This window comes from Xiphophorus maculatus, chromosome 22 (assembly GCF_002775205.1).
Source record: "Xiphophorus maculatus strain JP 163 A chromosome 22, X_maculatus-5.0-male, whole genome shotgun sequence".
Lineage (NCBI taxonomy): Eukaryota > Metazoa > Chordata > Actinopteri > Cyprinodontiformes > Poeciliidae > Xiphophorus > Xiphophorus maculatus.
In genome coordinates this window covers 16368044-16389779 of record NC_036464.1, presented here as the reverse complement: position 1 = coordinate 16389779, position 21736 = coordinate 16368044, and the positions used below count along the sequence as shown (strand labels likewise).

The window sequence follows — 21736 nt, the reverse complement described above, 5'->3', positions numbered from 1 at the left end:
CTCTACATCAAATTTTGTGAACCTCTTCAACTTCAACAAGTGAAATAAAATAACTTGCTTTATCTGCAGCATATTGGATATTATTAGCATAATTTATGCTGTATTTATTTCTCAGACATCATTATGAATGAAGAATCTTTAAGTAGCGACTTTTACCTCTCAAAATTTTAGAACGATTTTCCAAACGTGTCCACAAAGAACAGCACCAGTTTCTGGCGAATCATTTTCCAAAAACAACAGACTGTGCCAGTGGGAGATAAAAACAGGTCATATTACAGAGAAAATAAGAATTACTTAACACATTCTGCGTGTTCCCTCTTTGCAGTGTGGAAAAAGGAGAAGCCAGAGAATGATGGAGTAGGTACAGGCCACTCATACCTTCTGTATTCTGGCCCCAGCTGTGGGTAAGCAAAGCGAGGATTGCCATTCCGGTCCCCAGCCATCTGACAAGCCACCGCCCCCGTCGCATCTTCTGTCAAGCCTTATTGCCTGCCCACCTGGATGGAGCAAAGAGAGAAAAAAATGAAAATGAAAAAAAAAGAGAAAACATTTTACACCATTCATGTATCAGCACACCCTGAAGGCTTTTCGCTTGCACAGATGTGACTAATACACAAGATAGAACCCTGGTGCAGATCTTACCAAAAAAGCATTTTCATTGGGTCAATATTTTCTCTAAAAGAGATTAATCTCCTTTGCCAATTTCACTGATGTTTATACATTGATTTTTTATGTTTTCTGAGAAAGAACTTGCGTCTAAAATACTTACTAAAAGAATAAACCCAATGATTGTTTTCATTTTCAAATTATTCACTTAAAAAAATGCAGTCATTTCTTCGTTACTGTTCCACAGGTAGGGCAGTTGATCACAGTTTGTACATTTTGTTGGTATTATGATCATCTTGCTTTTTCCATTATGGAAAACAATTTCCCCTTCGGTGAGCAAATGGCCAATTTTTTCACGTCTCTTTGACAAACGGAAAACATGATTGATCTCACGTAGTGCACATTCATCACAACCTCTTACTTTACTTTAATTTACTTCACATCAGTTAATTTCAAATTGTTTTTATACAAGCAGAAAATCACAAAACAGTCATTTTAGGATGCTTCAAGAGAAACAAATTCAGCTAAAAATTCAACCATGTTTTGCATAAATACTGTGGTGCCAAGACAAACTTAATCAAGTGCATAGTAAGTCTAATTTTTAGATGAACTTGTATTCTTGTTTTGTGTGTTTTTCTTGTAATGTGTAATTAGGCATCTTGAAGGACACCAAAATAAAATGCGTATTCTTATTATCATTATACAACAGTTTGCTACTGATGGCTACAGTTAGCTGATGCTTAACAAGAGCAATAGGTTTGGTACAAGGCATCACAGCCTGGCATTGCTTGCTCCAATTAGCAAACAATTACCACTTAGCAGAAAACATAGTACATATGACTGTTTTTTTGTGTTTAACATAGAACAGACTCAACCAGAGTTTGAAGAAAATACCAGATCTAAGATCAGACTTCTGAAAGCACTCAGAGTATTAATAATTAAACAAATTTGGACAAACGTGTCAGAAAGAGAAAGAGTGGCAAACAAAAACTTCATAGAAATATGTAAAAATACATGCAGAATACACTAAGATTAAAAACACCATTTTGGAAGATTGTGTGCAACTTGTAATTATTTGTAGAAGAGGTAATTCCACATGAAAAATCTACATATCTTTCTTGTAAGTCAAAAAAAAAAAAGTATTATTTATTGATCAGAAGAATACATTTGAAGAATAATATTCCTACTAGTGCTAGGCGTTTCTATCTGTCTATAGTGTTTGATGTCACACCTTCTCACGATATTTCTTTTGTAAGCAAGCAGTAAGGTAAGAAATCAGCTTTCACGCCACATTCCGATTGGATGAGAACCGCAGGCCACTCACAAGCATCACTGCCTTCATATCAAAGCAGACTTGACAAAATCAAAGATGCTTTGCAGGCTATCAGCACTTCATTTCAAATGGAAATTTACTTCTTTGTTTCACTTCAGCCATATTTTTATACAAACACTGAACAATGTCTGGAAAATCCCACCAGGACACTCAGGAATCAAGTGAGAAAGCTTTATGGAAGATTATCTGAGGGAAATGTGCCTCTACTTCTGAAAATGGAGTTCTTGGTTGATACAGAAACGCAAACAGGATGAGACATATCTGCTGTTGGCCTTTTTTTTTGCTATTGAAAATCAATACAGCCTAATATACTGAAAATAAAGTAGAGGTCATATATCCAACTTTATGTAACAGACAAAAAAGTTTTGCTCTACTGCAAGTGTTTCAGGTTGGCATTATTCCAAAGATTAGCAAGATGCATGTGTAGATCCTACATTGGAACTTTTTGTGTAGCTCAAAGACTAAAGTAGAAAATTAGCCTGGAGCTCATTGTATTTTAATATTGTGAGAAACTGTTATTTTGCTGCCACAGCCTTTCAATAAATTTAAATCAAGCTGGCCAGAAAAACAAAATTACTTGCAGTGGTTATGCTTGTACTAGTCTATGAAAAATTAGAACAGAAAAAAAGTATAATATTCTTCACAACAAACACTTTTACAACATTTAGTGTTGGATGTTTTAGCAAAAGCCGGGCTGTCAAATCAAAAACTGCAAAAGAACTTATAGATAGCTTTATTACAACTGTTCTCATTATACACAATTACATTAGCAGAACCAGAAATAATTGTTTCTTAAACTGTCAAAGCTATTGTTCTGATTGTTATTTTTATTTTAGGAGGTGGTGATTTTTTTCAAGCAAAATTGAAATATTCAGAAAAAAGCTGAATAAGATAAACTTGGAAACGTATTAAGTGCGTCTTGAAAGTCACTGCAAATGAAAATTAGAAGCAGCGTCTGCATTATCTGTAGTTGATTAGACATTTCCTAGTCATGTCCAGTCAAGCTGAAAACCTTCAGATCAAGCTGCACATCCTAAGACCAGTGAGAGTAAACTGAAGCAAAAGCTGGAGACAGTTGTGGTCACACACAGACCTCAGTGTATATTCAGGAAAAAAAGTCAATATACAAACTCAGACAACATGTTTGATTTCTGTCTGTCTGTCAGAAAGATCAGACGGATGTTCATTTGTGCACAGCTTATTCTTATGATATCTCAGAAAAGAAAAGAAAATGTCAAAGTCTGGATTAAGTTAATATTTAATCGTTTTAAAATCATAAATAGAAACCAAACATCTGTTTGAAAGTAGGAACATTCTCACTGTTAATATTCTGTCTTTATCATAACAACATATGTTTTTACTGTAAAAATACTAATAAAATAAAAAAAATCAGATATTTTTTGTCACAATAAGAGCTTATTGCTTCAAAATCTTGCCTGCCATACACCCAAGCACATTATGAACTGATATACTCTGTGAGAACTCTGAACAGCAGGAGACTGCTATGTTCTCTTCTCTTGTGGTGTGGCAACAAGAGCGATTTCACACTGGTTTCCCATTCACTCGCTGCCCTCTCATCTCTCAGTCTCCCAGTGGTGTTCTCTTTTGAAGCAGATTTGATTCTTCACATTTGTACATCTATCTTTCTTAAGAGGGCCAACCATGATTGCTTTGATCCCTTTCACTACAGAAAAGTCAGACCTGAACAACCAGCCACCCTGAAGAGAGAAGTCATTTCCTCTAGCAGCTTACTGCAAATCTTCTCCTGGTTGACATGGGAACACTGTATACAATTTACATTGGCCAGCAGGAATCCTCCTGCAAACTTCATGAAGTGGAAAACTCAAGAGTGCTCAAAGAGATACATAACCAAAAAATGGCTGAGGTTTTCAAGAGTCGTTTTGTGAGTCACATAATGGATGGAAATCAATTTTCAACGACTATCACGGATTCTGTCTGAAAACAAGCAATGCTCACTTTAAATCTCTAACATCAACAGTTAAGTTGTGCCACTCTGTTCTACCTTAATGCATAACATCCCAAAATAGATGTAGAGAAAGGTCCACACTGAACCTAGCTTCTCCTGAATAAAAACGTAATTGAAAAGTTTCCTCTGCAGTCATTTCATGAAATATTAACAGCATAGTGAAAGTGACAAATCAAGTAAAGACACTTCAAATGGATTGAGGTCTGAGAAATTTTGAGACCAAGTTGACATAAAATTTGTTACGCCAATCACTGAATGCTTAAGCCATCTTTGTCTTATGAAATGGCTAAAAACCCTTTTGAAAGAAGCGACAGTTCTGAGAGGAACAGCACCTCATGTACACATTTTTCTGTGCAAGGGTGCACTTTAATTATTAGCTAGTAATATTTGTCAACCGTGGGCTATTAATGGCTCATAACAATCTGGTCATGTTAGCTGTAGGTTCATAATACTGAATAAACAGTAAACACACTATTAAATAACTCTTGTGTCTTTTCAGAACAAAAAAAATAATTAACTTCGCTCCAACATCATATCATCTTGCTTTAAGTCATCATTATAAGAGCACTTCTGGCTTATCACAATAAACAAGTTCTGTTTATTCAGACATACCCTTTCAATTACTCACCAGATTGAGCCTCTATAATTATGTTGTAGTTTATAACGTGCTTGCTGCTTAGACTGAAGAGCTGTTTATTTTTTTTTTGCATGTACCTTTAGACATCTTGTCCTTATCATAAAAGTTTTCTGGTTCATTGTGAGGAAAATAAATCATCACACTGAACATTTAACAAGTTTACAATATAAACACGAGGTATTAAATAAAACACTACAAAGACAATATTAAGATCACTTTGGTTCAATAATGTTTAGAAATTTGACATGAAAATGTGTTAATCTCTTTCTATCAGTTGTTTTTGAACACAAGTGCAATAATAATGAAAAAAAAAAACAGTTTTTCACGTTATCTGTTAACGCTCTGTTAATGTGGAGTCTGTACTCTGCTCCAAGTCATCCTCACTTGTGATGAGGCCGACTGTGGCAGAGACTATGAAACCTACATTCCGCATTAATAAAGTGTTACCTTCTTCTACGAACGATTGCACTGTTTTTTACTCACCGTTAATAACATTTCTGCTTTTTATTTATCAGTTTTTCTGCACGACTGCACAGTGGGGCAGTTGGTAGAGCTGTTGCCTTGCAGCAAGAAGGTCTTGGGTTCCATTCTCGGCCTGGGTCTTTCTGCATAGAGTTTGCATGTTCTCGGTGTGCATACTCCGGCTTCCTCCCACAGTCCAAAAACATGAATGTTTTAAATTGGTCTCTCTAAATTCTCCCTAGGTGTGAGTGTGTGTGCATGGTTGTTTGTCCTGTCTGTCTCCATGTTGCCCTGCGACAGACTGGCAACCTGTCCAGGGTGTACCCCGCCTCTCGCCCGAAACGCTAGCTGGAGATAGACACCAGCACACCTCCTGACCCCACTAGGGACAAGGGTGTAAGAAAATGGATGGATGGAGTTTTTCTGCACCGATATCCTGTGTTGTAAATAGCCTGTTGTGTTTTTAATACACAATTCTGTACATTTCAAGAAAGTCGTTCTATTCTGTAGCAAATCCCTTGGATTACAAGTACAACATATCTACTTCTAATAATGCCACAGTATTTTTTAGTTACAAAAAGAAGCCATCAATTTTAAAGTATTCACACAAAATTACTCTACTTTATAAAAATAAAAAGGTGAGCATTTTTGCAGTGCTCCTTCACTTCAAAGGCAGTTGTTTGAGAAAGAGAACAGAAGCAAAAAGAAGCAAGTTTTTTAAAGTACTCAGCCATCTGTTTCATCACAATGAAAAACATGATGTGGAAAGCAGAGAAATAGTGTACATCTTCAAAGCTAAATGGCCTAGTAAAAGTCTGTAAGACCTAGGTCAACAACGTAGAGTTCAACTTCCTTTTAGTTTGCGTGTGTTTACAAGTGTGGTGAAGCTTGATCTTTGTAAATTGTTTGCTTATATATATATATATATATATATATATATATATATATAAACATTTTAATGTAATGATGCATGGCCACTGCTGCAAATTACTGTGACAGACAAAAAATATCACATAATTTAATTAGTGATGTAATGACGACTTGTTGACATCTTCAATTTACCAGACAGAGATGGTCTTTGATATGAAATTCTTATAAAGTTGATTCTTTAACCTGTGTATTTTACTGATCTCTTTATTAAAAATGACCAGTTAGTCAGATATTTAATGTAAATTTCAAGGATCAACATTAATTAAACAATTTCTTTGTCTGAATTAAACTTTCCTGTGTAATACTCAAAAAATCCATTAATTAAACTCTGTCTTTCTTAATTAAGAAAACTGTACAATATATTCATGTATTCAGGACATCACCTTCTTTGTTGATTAAAGGGTTGATGTAAAGGTTACTGATAGAGATATAAAAAAAAGTAACTAATGGTATGAAAAAAAAAATCTTAGATGTTATATGAATAAGCATTAAAGAGAGATTTTGAATATGTCCTCTGGTTTGTAAATGTAAAGTCTATCTTGAGATGAAATGCTAAAATATAAACCAGACATCCATCATTTACATTTTAGCAATTTATATCTACTGTATGTATGGCTGCAGAAAATATGCGCACAAACATTTCAGAAACAAGCTTTTATCCGGTTGCTCCTGCTGCTACACATTTTTGTTGTAATTGGTTTTCTAATGTCAAGTCCTTCGATGTTCTCCCCTAAGGTGTGTTTACGGAACTTGTTTTACGCTTTTACAAAAGCGTAAAACAAGTTACTTCTTGTGGAAGCAAATAGTTACGACATAGTAAGGGTTATTTCTCAATACATGTTGTAGTTGAATTAATTTACAATCAGCCTCTAATATTTTAATTAGCATAAGACCTTTTGACTTTTAACCTTGTTACCTTGTACCTTGTTACAGTACACCAAAACAGTAGGTAAACAGTTTATAAAAACACAAAAATTCAATCCAACCACAACCTACAGGTTTTAGCCCAACTTGAGAATGGAAATAGTACATACTGTAAGTGCATTTATGTAGCTTTCAATTTGCATCCTCCTCACCCTCTTACTCATGCAGCTACAGCAGCATGTTACACATCACTGGCCCTAATGTTCAAGGTTCAGTGCTCTAAAACACTTCAGCATGTGGACAGCCGTGCTTTGCCCTCTACACAACAGCCATCCATTATCAAGAGCTTGTGCTATACATAAAGCAGGCAATCAAAAAGGTATAGTAACTGTAGGATGTTATTGTGGGGTAGTAGAAGAGAGAAACAAATCAGCTTGTCTCAACTCCACGACGTACCTCAAACTGCAAGACAATCTCAGGTTGGCAGCAGTCTTACAATCAAATACGTAACATATCTATCACAACAATATGATTGAGTCTCCTTAGTTCTGGTGTGTAACTCAAGACTTAGTGACTTAAAAAAAAGGTGATACTTCTTTAGGCAAGGTCACATTCAGAACAAATGCGTTCATGTTTAGAAAATCCATGAAAAGCAGGAAAAATAATTACAATACACATTATGGAGGCAGACATTTTTCATCATTATGTGTGCGACAGAAGAGCCATATCAACTCATAAAAGTAATTAGCAACATCAATAGTCTAATGATGGAATTGATTAGTGCTGGGTGAGGGTTCAGAAGGCTTTCATTCAGTGGGAGATTGCATTCAAATATAAAAACAGAAGAGATCAGGCTAAACTCCCTGACAAGCCGCTGCTGATACAGCCTTATCTCTCTCTGCCTCAGTGTTTATCTCCACAACCCACCTGTAGTTTAAAGATAGAGAGACAATCTATTAACTGAGACAATTTGGTCACAGAGACAAAGAGACGATTGAGAGGACACTGTAACTTGTGTGCCGTACCTCTGGCCCAGGTCTTTTGAAAACATACTTTTTTCTTCTTAAAGTTTACAAAGAAATGAGACGTAGATATCGCACACTAGATTTTTTTTTTCCCATCTTATATTCAATGATACAACCTTCCCCTAAACTGAATATTTTTAATGACTTCTTTGACCCATCTCAGTTTATGCCTAATGGTATAAACTGTAAAGGGGAGGAACATACATTCAGTTAACTACAATCACAAAGTGACAGAAAAGCATGTGATCTTTATCAGTAGCAGGTTCCTCTGAACAGTCAACCAGTCAAACCTACGGCCATGTCATTGTAATTAGAGGTGCATTACAATAGCTTAGAAAATGCCTGAAAATGTCATTTATTTCAGTCATTCAATTCACAAAGGGATAGTCATATTAAAGAGATTGATGTATTTATTTTAATCAACTCATAAAACTGCAAAAAAAAAACCGTTTCTCAAAAAATGACAATATTGCAGGAAACATGCCTATAAATTTTCTCATCTAGGTCATACCTACTACAACAGGTTTAGATTGAAGGCAACTGGGCTTGCACCTAATCCACCTGGATAGGTGGCTACTATATTTAGTCACCTATCCAGGAGTCTTTACCAATTTTCCTCATCCTCCTTGGAGCATATTCAAAAGACCAAAATGAGCCAACACCCTCATGCAAAGGCTGATTCAACCCAGGGACAAAACCCCAAACCTCAAGCTGAGAGGATTTGTGTTACGGTGGCCAGTGCAACAAAGTTTGAACTGGTGAAACCAGATAACTGCAACAATGCATGGCACAACAAAGAAGAGCCAGCAACTCAGGGCAAGATTTGGCCATACATTTGCACCTTAAGAGCAAATTGCACACCTTTAGCAGCAATGATGTCCATGATCTAGATGGGGAGAACTGATGGTTTGAAAGAGGGCTGAAGAAAGCCGTCTTTGTCGAAATCGAAAAACCAACACTGAACCGATGGGGAGGGTTGGAGTTTCAATTTTCAAGAATATATAACCCTGTTTAGTAACTAATCCCAAAGAAACTCTACAAGCAGTCCCATCATGTTTCATGTGACCAAATGCACAACCCACTCCAAACAAAAGACAGAAACAGCGAGATGGGGAACAAGCTGATCGCTAATTTACGAATGCGCCTCCCTGTGCTTAAACAGTAATTCATCAACTTCAAGATGCTCAAATGCAAGCTTCCAGAAATGACAGACCTCTGGATATGTGAAATGTCTTCAAAAACAAACAAACAAAATATATACTGTATATATACTGTATAAGCAAGTGTCCATCTGTCCTCGATTTAAACCTTGTAGCATTGCAAAAAACCAGCAAAAGATTTTCCAAACAGGAGTGTCAACCAACTGAAAAATATGTGCAGGTTATTGTGATGTACAGTTGAAGCACTTAGTACTTGGTCAGGGATGCTTTTGAATTAATTACTGAGTCAATGCAGGCGGCATAAAGGTGATCAGCCTGTGGTAGTGCTGATATGCTAGGGAAGCTCAGGTTCCTTTAATAGCCTTCAATTTGTCTGTATTATTGACTTTGGTATCTCCTCCTCTTGACAATACTCCACAGATTCTATTTGGATTTTAGACCAGGCTGGTTTGCTGGCTCATCAAGCAGAGTAAAACTAAATACATTCTACATATTTTGTTTTTCAATAGTTAAACCCACAATTAATCAAAATACCAAAATAAATGCTTGGAATAAATCAAACATTATCCGTTAAATCTACAAAATATATGAATTTCACTTCGTGAGTAAATACTGATGAAAATTTAACTTTTGTTATTTCTTTCTTAGATGCATATGTAAGAAAGTATTTCATACTTGTATAAAATATATACCAGCATAAAAGAAAAAAACTGTAGCATTAATAAAAACACTCTAAACAGCCTTGCTATAAATGTTTTTCATTTTCTGTTGTGATGATCCTTCTTTGATAAAATAATTAAAAACATTGTTCTGTTTGATACATAATCTGCAGTATTTTATCCAAAGTGCTTATTTAACTGCATGAACAACAAAAGTATCACAACCAATTAAGCTTAAAATGTTTAAAGCACAACTGTGGCATGCTTTGCTGCCCTTATTTTGATTAAATTATGTTTCGGGGAAAATGTTTCTATTTAAATACATATTAACATGAAAGTCACGCTAAAATGCCAGGTGCAATCAATATTCATATAATTATCGATGGCATATGCATCTGAAGATTTGGTAATTGGCTTTAATAAATCCCGATTACATAACTCTAAAATGTAATTCAACTTATTTGTCTTCAGTCACTAACACCACAGGTGCTCCCTACTGCAGGATGATATAATTTCTATTATGAGATGAGTGAGTCCTGAGTGTAAGTTCACTGCACTGTTGTGGAAATGGGAGAGAGTGGCCTTGAGTGGAAACAGTGATCTCAGTGCACTTGACACAAAAATGAAAAGCCATTATGCATGCCATGTTCATTCTGTTGGTATGATTACGTAACATTTTTATTACTTTTCAACCTGTGTCAAAGTGTGCTTTACTAGCTTCTCTATAATGCAGGAAGTTAAGGTTGGTCACTTTAACTGCAAAAACCGTGGGAAATGGAAGTACACCATTATGCAATTATTTTTATTTTTGCCTGCAGCAGCAAAAAAAAAAAAAAAAAAAAGAGAGAGAGCTCTGAGTGCTGTCATGTCATAGGCTGGAATAGTGTAAATATGACAAATCCTGAGCATTTATTTATGGATTGCTGTTTCACAGAGAAATGTACACTTGTTTCAATAGAAAAAAGAGAAACAAATTTTAGGATGTTCTTTGCTGTGCGACAATATGTAAAATTATGGTGAACAAAAACAGTTTTTAAAAGACATTTGTCAATACCGACTATGAAAGTTATGACCAAATGGTAAGACCCCACACATAAGGAGTACCAGTCTGTACCCCCTTTTCATACATAGAATAACAGTATGTACCCAGTAGGGCTGTGTATTAACACCACAGGATTACATAGAATAAAACAAGGATTAGAAATTGATTAAATTATTGAGTACACGTTGTTTAAAAGAATTTGTAATGCATAAAATATGTACCCTATTTACTTAAAAAAGGGATTCTAAGATTTCAGAAAAGGATTACAACATTCTTGGCTCATCCTAATATTGTGCATCATCTCATGTTGTGAGCTGGATGTGTTATCACACCCCTTGTTCCCGCAGAACATTAAAACTTCTCTATGAATCTACAAAGCAATGCCTGGAAACAAATCAAGTTTGTAATCATAGTTAGGGAGTTGTTATTCACTAGTACTTGATATTTCATTTTTATGCTCTGCCTTTGTAAATAAAGCACTGTCTGAGAAGCATGCTATATAAAAAAATGTTACACACTTTTTTTCTTAAGTAGAGCCTTTTAATTCAAGATCATAAGATGAATCAATCATGTGCTTTTCAGTTTATCTACTCAATCATCATCCCGCCAAAATCTACAGATTAAAATTTGCCTAACTGCTTAAATCTGACCCATTTATATGATGAATTGAAGTACTTCTGTTGATCATCTTCCATTTCTTAAAATTATATACAAAATTGAATACCCACATCTTCATAATGACACTAAATGAAATTACCTAAATTTGTTGGTCTGTTAGGTAAGACTGTCTAATCTAATTACTAAAGGCTGAATTTGTCCTTAAGAGGTTTATGCAGATCCATATGTCTTAGCTTTACCATTTTGTAGCTTAAATTAGAGCCAATTGTCGCAGCACATTTTTTTTAACCTGTAGTATATCCTAACTTGTAGCGATGAATGTGTTTGGAAAGTCTCATCTTAATCTCTTGTGTAAAAGCAGTTTGTGTAAAAACTGAATAGACAAAAGCCAAATTAAAGTAGAATCACAGTTGTTGCCAAGGTGTCAATTATGTTCTCAATTACAGGAAATGGAAGTGTGTTTCATTTGATGGTTTACTTTGAAGCAGTTGGTCAGACTACATGATAAAGAATGAATGAAGTTGATTAGTTAAAACAGGGATGAAATCAGAGCCATGACAATCCCCACAAATCAAGCACAGCATATTAAACTTACGGGAGTCAGAGAAACAGAACAGAAAAATCACAACTAGTTAAGACTGACAAAACACAATTATGACATTAGTAAAACAAAGGAGTGAGATTAGGTTGAACGTCTAAGATAACACTTATAGATTATATGCTGTACACATAAGAAAATACATTCATATGGTACCGAGGTCAGAGGCATGTTTAAACAAACACTGAATAAGTCAATTTGTTCAGCTACTGCATCCAATGTCAACAGAACTTGGTAGTGCTTTAAATCTCCCACTTTCTCGGACGGGAAAATCAGACCCAGATCTAAAAGGCTCTAATCCTGCAGCCTTAGTCATCTCATGACTACACCATAATTCCCTAAACCCTCACTGAGCCAAGTCCATGACCGAACTGCATCTGCTTAGCATCAACAATGACCTATCCATGTCACAAGGCGCGCCGCTTTGCACAATAGAAACCACTTAACCACATGGTTTTAAACACATGCAGCTGATACAATACAAAGGATTTCTTTTGACTTTTAGTAATCTGTCGCTCCAATAAGCTGACTTTCACCCCATTTAATCACAGCACAGCCGTGACTGTCACAAGGTTCTGTCTGGGGGTTTAGCACATAAAGGTATGGTAATTCCAAAAGCACAGGCAGACAGACATGGGAGCAATAAAATGTTTTGTCAAAAAAAAAAAACGCTTCAGAAAATCACAATTACAAAGAAATGAAAAAATATATTTTTTACAATGTTTTCCAAGGTCAGCACAACTGTACACAAGCAATCTTTTTCAAATAAAAATCTTTATCTGGCAGCTGCATTGTGCCATATAGATTTGTAGCATAGCCTGAACGTTCACAGAACTCAATTTATTTTATTGTAAAGCCCTTTCAATACTGAGAACCTGCCAGGAATTAAAACCATGTTTAAATGGCAAGTCAGACACACTGCAGTACAGTCCACACTTTCCTGTAACATAAAAAAACATACTGAAATGTGTCCATTATGCCAGTGCAGCTTGTGAGTAATATCCAGAGGAGTCAGTGACTATTTTAGACTACTCTAAAATAGTCAGTGACTATTTAGACTATTCTAAAAAGCTTTTAGAACCTTTTAGAAAAGGTTTAATGCTTTTAGAAAAGGTTCTAAAAGCATTAAAAAAAAAAAGCTTCCCATCTGAATTTCACGTGAATTAAATGTAAATGAGAATTGTGTTAGTTGAATCTTTCTTAGTACCCCTCTCTTTTAGTTCAACCAAGCTCAAACAAGACCAAGACAACAGAAGATGCCATCAGGTATTTACACTATGGTTGTTTTACAGATGTTGCAGTTTGAAAATCATACCATGTTAATCATGACAAACAGCTCATATGTACTCGCTTCTTTATTTTAATTGAGATTTAGAAATGTAATCTTATGTTGTAATGACTCCAAGTATTGGCACAGGTTTGTGAATACAACATTTCTAACTGATTGATATTAGGAGTTTCTGACCAAACCCATCTATGTTGTTGGTCTATTCCAGGGATCTCTGATGTGGACTTAAAATTTCATTGCAATATTTTGTGGTTGTTGTTGCGATTAGTATGAAGGTGACAACAAAAGGCAGCTAAATAAATATGGCTCACTCAGTCCTGCAAACATAAATGCTACTGTTAAAAATAAGCTCCCCATTATTAAACTCATACTAAAGGCAATCAGTCATAATTTACAATCTATTGATCCATTTACTTACATTTCAAATGTACTTACATTTATTGATCTATTGTTTTATTTGATATACCTTTGGGCACCAACACAAAATGAATCACGGGGGCATGCTTTATGTTTTTTAGTTAAAACACTAAAAAGAAAGGAATTTAAGTTGAGAGGTTAAGGCCTGTAATTCTCACTACACAAGGCTTTTAAATGAGTTGAATATCTATTCAAACAACTCATCGCATCTGTGCTTAGCAACAATCAGTTAAGATTATCGAAAGTAGAAGGTCTGATACATAGTAAGAGCCTAAACAATTTTGCAATTAATCATCAGCACATCTTTTTGTGCTATCATTGGGGAGCATGAGCTTATAGGATCAATGTCCTGTAAGTAATTTATTTTCTCTGGGTATGAGATTTTTTTGTTTTAGAAATCAAACAGCATAGAAGTGATGAAAAGATTTCAAACCTTTCTAGAAAGCTTTATTTACTGATGTCTTTGAGTTGAGTTTTGCTCTTTATTCCTAGGTGGCCTTCTATTGTGTCCATCTTGAAATATGTCCAGTCAACTTGACTTAAGCATAACTGGAGCTGCACTCATGTAACCAATTGCAATAATAAGCAATTCATAATCTCTTGGTTGTACAAACATGTTTAATGGCACGGTGTTGATTACTGCGTCACATTTGCTCACATTTGAATATAATGGTGACGAACACCTTCGAAAAAGCTTAGCTGATGCTGATGTACGCTACAAAATTTGAAGCATTTGATCAAAAATAATTTCTGCAGTGGTGACAGAAACCACAGATGTAAAGCCAGCAGGCCTCCAGTCAACACAGCTGGAACACTCAGCTTGAATAAAGTCACAACAAACAAATAAATAATGCAAATGGCCTCAGCTCAACTTTCAATTACAGTTTTTATTGCTCAGCTTCTTTTGGTGTAAAGAAATACACTCAATATTGAGTAAACTAATAATTGGCCACAGTCAACACCATTTGTTCTTCAACACAGTCTTGTGACATTTGATGCATTTCCCCTGGAATTCTTTGTTTCTAGAACTTGGCTTTGTTCAAGATCAATACTTCCTAAAGGTTAATCAAGAGATCAAACACTGATATCAACTTAAAACAAATATTAAAAAAGAAATGGATCAGGCATGGACTGGTAAGAAATTATGACGGTATGATAACCTTCAGTAAAAAGTTCATGGTTTTGAGGTATCACGATTGCAGCTGTAAAATGTGTTTTTTGCATTTTCTTTACCATGCTTTGATGGCTGATCTTAACACTTTGACATGACTAGTTCCTGTCAAAGCCACTGCTGTTCTAAAAAAAATTAGGTGAATTTAACTGGAACTTTACAGTCATTGATCACCAAAATCTCCATAGTCGTAGCCAACTTTTACCATCTTTGGAAGCTGTTTTTAGATCAGAGGTATGATGCTGAAATTTCTTTCTTCTCCTGTGGTTGTGTTCATACTTGATTGCTTGACTTGTGGCACATAACACAATCAGGATATACTGATAAAGTTTACATCTAACTGCATTTCCACTGCTATAATAGCTAGGACAAATCAGGTTACAGTGCACGACCCCAGTCATCTTTTTATTACTGTAATGTCTAGCTGCATCCGACCGATGGGACTTGACCTACACCTTATCTTTGACCAGACACACAATCACACACGCACCCCCGCACACACCTACACAAAAACAGCTTACACAGCAGAAACCATATGGTGGAACATTTTAGTGGTCTTGAAACTGTGACTTTTTCACATCATGGTGTACGTTGAAATCAGTAACCGGCCCATGCCCAGTTGGGATTATGTCCTTTAATACCAAGTCCCACATAGTGATTAAAGTGACAAGACCATTAAACTCAATCTGGTTTACATTTAATTAATTAAATCTCATGATCAAGGAGAAAATTTACCTCATTATTTGATTAGTTATTATACTATATTTGTACTGGCACACAGAATGAAAACTATGACTAATATGTATGAGGACAACTGTAGTGTGAAAGTGACACACATCAATAGAAGAGCAAGAGAAGCAAACTAAACTTAAACCAACAAAAGAAAATATATCCTAACCAAGAAGTTGCTGCATTAGATTAAAGTAGAAGTTTTCAAGCATTATTGTCACTTTCTGGTGATATGACCACATTGTCATTTTCATTATCAGAGCAGCATGATATACTAGTTTCCTGCAAATAGTTACCATTTGGATTCCATCCATTTCACTCCTCTACAGGTGGTAGAGATGAAATGGAGAGTTTACTACCTCTGATATCTGACACTGAGCTGCTGATCTGATAATGGTGGTCTTGCTGTGCAGTATCTGCCCTTCCCCACATGGGAAAACAGAGAGGTTGGCAGTAAATCACAAAGCAAGCTTACAACCCACAGCATCTCTTCTTAATGTGTGAAATACCATCAGTGGAAACTGAAACACCACGGATGAGGTGGAAGGGGGAAAAAAAGAGAGAAAGCACACTGCAGTTGTGCCTGTCTCCTCAGCTTCTCACTATGCACTTGGGTCCAAATCATTTCAGGCATCACTACCCACGAGTCTCTTATCAAATAATACTGAGAAGCTGTCCAAAAGTTTCCGTTGTGCGTGTGAATGAAATCATATTTTCCGAGTGATTATTAAGTTATGACAGGGATGTCCTGGGAAAAAAAATAAAAAATCTTTTTCTTTTGATGAAATCCCATTTTAATAATTCATCTTGGTTCTTTACTTCTTTCAAAGGTGAAAATATTTCTAGTTTTCAAGGGTGAGTTTGAGATGCACCAAAAAAATCAGCAGACACACTATACATAAGTGCTACCATGTTGCACTCACAAACGGCATGCTTTAGTGTGGATGCTGGTACAGATTGGGGAAGACTCAAAATTAGTTGTTTTTAGAATGTATGAGATGTTGAAAATGAAGTCAAGCAAAGCACAGGAATGCAAGACCAATCTTAAAGGAAATGATATTTCCTAAGACAGTCCAAAGTATGCTGGGGGTTGCAATGATTAGGGTGCCATCATAGGGCAAGAGGCAGTGTACACACCTTGGACAGGTTTGGGCAGGTCCATCATAGGAAGAGATAAAGAGACATGTTTGACAAAAAAATAAAAAATGAATCATACAGGCATGCACTCCAAAACGTAGTTAGATTTTGGGAAAAACCAGAGTACCTGTAAAGTCCCCATGCATGCAGAGAAAGAAGATTCAAAATTCATGCAGAAGAACTCCAGTTGTGATTCAAACCCACCATCTTCTTACTGCAAGGCAACAATCATAACAACTGACACCCTGCAGCTCTGGAACCCTTCATATAGTAATTAATGTTCTTTACAGAAAAACAAGTGAACAGATAACGAGAAAACAAAACCTTATTTTTTTTTCCAGCTTGATGCATTTCATCCAGTTATTTTTTTTAAATCATTAAAGTTTAAAAAAATAACAAAATAAAAGAATAGTTCATATTCATTACATGTTTGATTAAAGGATGGGTTTTACTTATGTATTTCATATTGTTCCAAAAGTCACATTTTCTAAGCTATAAATTGAAAACACAAATAGGAAGGTCTTCTCAGTTCCAAGTGGAAATGTTAGACTATTCTCTCCAACAAACACCTCACAATTAGACCTGACTGCAGTGGATTTGAAACATTGTGATAGCTGTAAAAGTGCATTGAAATGTTACTTCCCATAGCATTGTATAACTACTGTTTGATTAAGAGTTGCTATGATAAAAAATTCAGTTTCCCCCCCCCCCCATCTATTGCTTTTGGTAGTTAGTTGGTCAGTGAGAACTACTGACAGAGATGCCATTTCTAGATCCAAATTGCAACTTTGGAAGGAAACAGAACGCAGTGCAAGTATCCACCAGCACTTGTTCTATGTTCACTGTCATCCACTTAAGTTTCTACTGGGGATTCTTTAAATGTTTCACACAACACCTCTCTTTAAAATAGACTTAGATTGAAGCAAAAATACATGATAGTAATCGCTTTAAATCAGAGTTTAATTTATGATGATTAATTTGCATTATATGTTTCTATTAATAGTCAATACCAAAACATATTTTATCAAAGAATATAATTAAATGATGCTCAAGGACACCAGTGCTATTAAGATTAACAGCTCCATGGAATTCACACAGACTGCTTCAGTCACGCAAACTACATTAAAGGTAGTTTAAAGACATCAGCTCCAAAATAGTCTGGCTGTTGTTTTAATATAATTGTTAAAACCTAGTATTATGGTAACCGTTTCTCACACATGTGGCATGAAATCACCTCTACTCCTAACATGAATAACTAAGAAGCTCTCACGGCAGAAAAGGAAGGAAAACAAAATTCAGAACTTAGTCTTCTGCTAAATTTGGGATATGCAAATCAAATTTGACAAACATTCCAGCCAAGAAGATCTGATCAGTGCCTCTTCAGAGTGAAATGTATTCTTCATGATGCAAATGTGTGTGCAATTTACAGTCACTATACTTATCCTGAAATTATTTATCTAGTGATACCTGGGGATAATTGATATAAAAGTTAGATAGTAGGAATGTGCAACTCCCAACTTCATTGTTTACATTCCAGCTCTATCCCTCAAGCAATAATAAAGATCGGATCATTAGAATCTCATGATCACCCCTACACACACTTGCATCCACCACTTTGAAGCATACATTTCAGAGTGGTAGAACCTGAATGTAAGTAAACTCCCTAAAACTGACAACTGCTACAGCTTGCAAATGTCTAATATCGAGCAGCAGTGTTACACTTTTAAAATATGGCTTATATTTGAAAATGATGTACAACTGTACATCAGGTTTAGCCAGCAAGAGCCACAAGGTGATTTGTCTCTTTTTCACAGTCATCTATATTGTCAAACACATTACAGTCTTTGCTCATCTTTCATTGATGAGTATAACAAAGCACTCTTTCGTTGAAAGATAATTTAACATCTATTCCACTCAGGTTCACTTGAGTTATGCGAGTATTTCATAATCCCTTCTGTGAACTCTATTAATACTTAAACAGAAGCCATTTGAGTTGCCTGCAGTTCATCATAGCAATAAGGATCTTATATTAGTGTTATCGTTCCTAAAGTACTTATCAGCAGTAATGGTGTTTTGTTTGCAGGAATGCCTAAAAGTAAAAATTCTGAATCTTGTTGAAAAATATTCATATAAATAAACACTGCCATGCAGAAAAAAAGCAAAGTGTAAGATCCTGATTTAAATCTTGTCACAATTTATGCATGCGTTGGGTTTTGTTGAGACTGTACGCCAGAACTGAGCTGATCATTAAGCATCTTACACACCTTACAGTGTTAACAACACAAACACAAGTAGGAACCTTTGACTGCAGTGGTGGTTTAATAATTGTTTGAAATGTAATTCAACAACATTTTGAAATGTAATTCAAAAAGTTTTGAATTACATTTTTGAAAATGTAATTCAAAAATATGCATGACCTAAAACAGCTTCTGCAACAGCAGTTTAACTGCGGTTAAGGTAACTTTAAGTAATATTGTAAACCAACAAAAGCACAAGCCCATTTACAATACTGTCAAATTTTGCAAACTAGCACTTAATTGAAATCTAAATAATTTACATTCAAAATCAGTTAGAATACACAACTCTCTGCCTTGAGGATATTTAGAAACACTTTATAGGTAATTAAAACATGCAAATCCTTTTGGACTGAAATGTTAATTAACAACATAGATATTGTACGTATATTTCACTGTACACTTTTAAAAATATTTCAGCTATTTCAGCTGTCGGCTCAGGTCAGTCTTAATTAAAAGTGAATCTTTAGTTTTCATACAAGATCTTACTTCAATTATTTTAATGAATATGTGTTAATTGCTTAATCTAACTTGTAAGATGCTTCTGAAAAGAAACACTGAGGTAACAGTAGCTCAAGGTTCACTTGATAGTCTTTCCTCTTGCTTTTATACCTTTTAAGGTCTAAAAGTCATACGCTGAACAGCATCCTTACAGAAAACCTTTCATCATGCTATTGCAAGGATAGTGTTAGACTAAGAGAGATATCCATAAGTTTCACTGTCAGTCTTTTACAGTTTTGAATATTATAATTAACTGTCCATGAGGCAAAATCCAGTTTCTGGTAAATATGTATGCCATAGTTTAATATAATCACGGCTTCAAAGCTACATACATTTTACATCATACTGACCCAAGTTATTTTACTTATTGTCAAAACTTGTGACCAGTTTTCTCTGGGTGTTTTGAGTTTGTTACCTATTCCAAATTTCTCTTCCATAAATCAAAGAGAAATTTGAACATTCAGAAGATTTTACAGTCCCATGACTATTGACAAGGTCTGGAAACTATCACTTTTGTAAGACAACTCTATTGAAAGTGAAGTTGGCAAACTTTGAGTTGCATGTCTGTTTTTTGCCGAGTTATTTTTTTTAGTATGGCTGTAAATTAGCTGACTGAAATTTAGCTACAAGAGCAGACAGTCTGACTAACTAATCAATTAATATCAGCTAGCTACAGGTAGGTGCATCACTCTATAAAACAAAAAGGCATGTTAAATATGCAAAATTTGTATTTTTACCAATTCTCATTACAGTGAAACTCCCACAACAGCAAATCCCTGTTTTTAGAGTTGCGTCTCAAAATAAGCCTCTAAAAGTCTTTGTTATATCAATAATAATTTCAAAATAAAGCAATAGATTACATTATAGCACAAAGTTTTAACTTCATTTCACGCTATGTTTTTCTACTATTCAGAGTGTAGCCTAAGTGCTTTATATCATGATACGTTTTTCAGCTATATGCCAGCAACACGTTTGTTATTTATGCACCAGAAAATCGGGCATTTTAAGGAAATTAAGTTTCCTGATAAAGTCATTTTGGAACTATGTGTAAGCGCTTTCCTTGCTAAAATAATTAATGTAGGAAGATACAACTTTCCCAATAAAACCATGTTGTTGAGACAGAAATATTTAATTTTATTCCACTAGCTGAATAGAATACACACAATCTTGAGTCTGTATTTGCAATAAACCCCAAGCAGAAGTATTCATGTATTCTCATCATATCATTATTGTGATATTCACCAACATGACTGCATATGCTGTGTTGCCAACTTGCCATAGCTACTTTTTTTTTTCTGGCTTATGCTATTAGTGTGCCACTCCGACAATATCAGCGGACACCATCTGGCCGCCCCTTAGAAAACTTTGTAGAGGTCCCTCACTGTATAATTACCTGCATTTTTCTCCGTCGCTGGACTACTTCCAGAATAAGTTATTTTGCATGATGCTTCATCGTACACTTTTTTCTTTAAACTTTCAAAAAAGAAAAAGCACATTTATACAGCTTTTTCTAACACAAATATTAAAAAAATCATATACAGTGTGTGGATCCAAACACTTTCCTCTCGGTATCATAATAGCCTGTATCATCTTTGGATAATCCAGAGAGTGCTGATGCTTTTAATTAGTGTTTGGATACTTCTGCCTCCAGAAATGAACGGCACAGACCTGGGAGAGACTTATGGGAAACCTGACAAATGGGTTCATCATTACACAGCCGGAGATACACTGCAAGCACTGGTAATGATGGAAGAGACAAGCACCAATAGTGTCGTGAACCGCTTACTGCAGACCGCGACGGCTACTCAAAAAGCAGGGGGGAAAAAATAGGTGTCTTACCATGTTTAACTTCAGAAGTATGCTCAACAAAAAACTGGCAAAGGAGGTACGAGTAACTGCTGGCGATAGAGCCACAGCCTCCGCACAGGAGCTCATCAGCGTTTCGCTACCAGCGTCCTCAGTCCAACACGCGGAGACTCAGTAACAATCCACCAGGCTGATGTAGACGGTCTCTAATAGCACGGATGGAGTAACCCGCTCCCTGCGTCTGTCCGTCTCTGTTGTCATGACGTGTGCGTCAGGTAATCTTATTACAGCGGTCAGGAAAGGTGAGCCCGGTTAAAGCTCCGCAGCCCCTCCTTCCACCGTATCCGCCTGATATGCTTCAGCCCACCGCGTGTAGAGAAAGATTATAATTCGACAGAATGTCTCGCCGAGCGGCTCAGTGTGAAAAGTCATCGAAATCCACTCTTGACAGTCGAAATTCGCAACTTTCTCC

The 21736-nt window shown here is 35.7% G+C and overlaps 1 protein-coding gene across 9 annotated transcripts in view; it reads right to left on the bottom strand.

Annotated features, from left to right (window-relative positions):
- LOC102234462 (protocadherin-15-like) overlaps positions 1-21736 on the bottom strand; it is a 175772-nt gene that overhangs the window by 118246 nt on the left and 35790 nt on the right. For 8 of the 9 annotated variants that reach the window (XR_002752137.1, XR_002752138.1, XM_023327534.1 and 5 more), the window contains one exon: positions 379-497. Coding sequence is in view for 7 of the 9 variants with exons in the window: in XM_023327534.1 (XP_023183302.1) it covers positions 379-469 (91 nt within the window). In the remaining 2 variants the exon portion in view is untranslated. Of the gene's footprint in view, positions 1-378; positions 498-21297; positions 21526-21736 lie in introns of those variants that run through there. The other variant, XM_023327530.1, reaches the window with a different exon arrangement.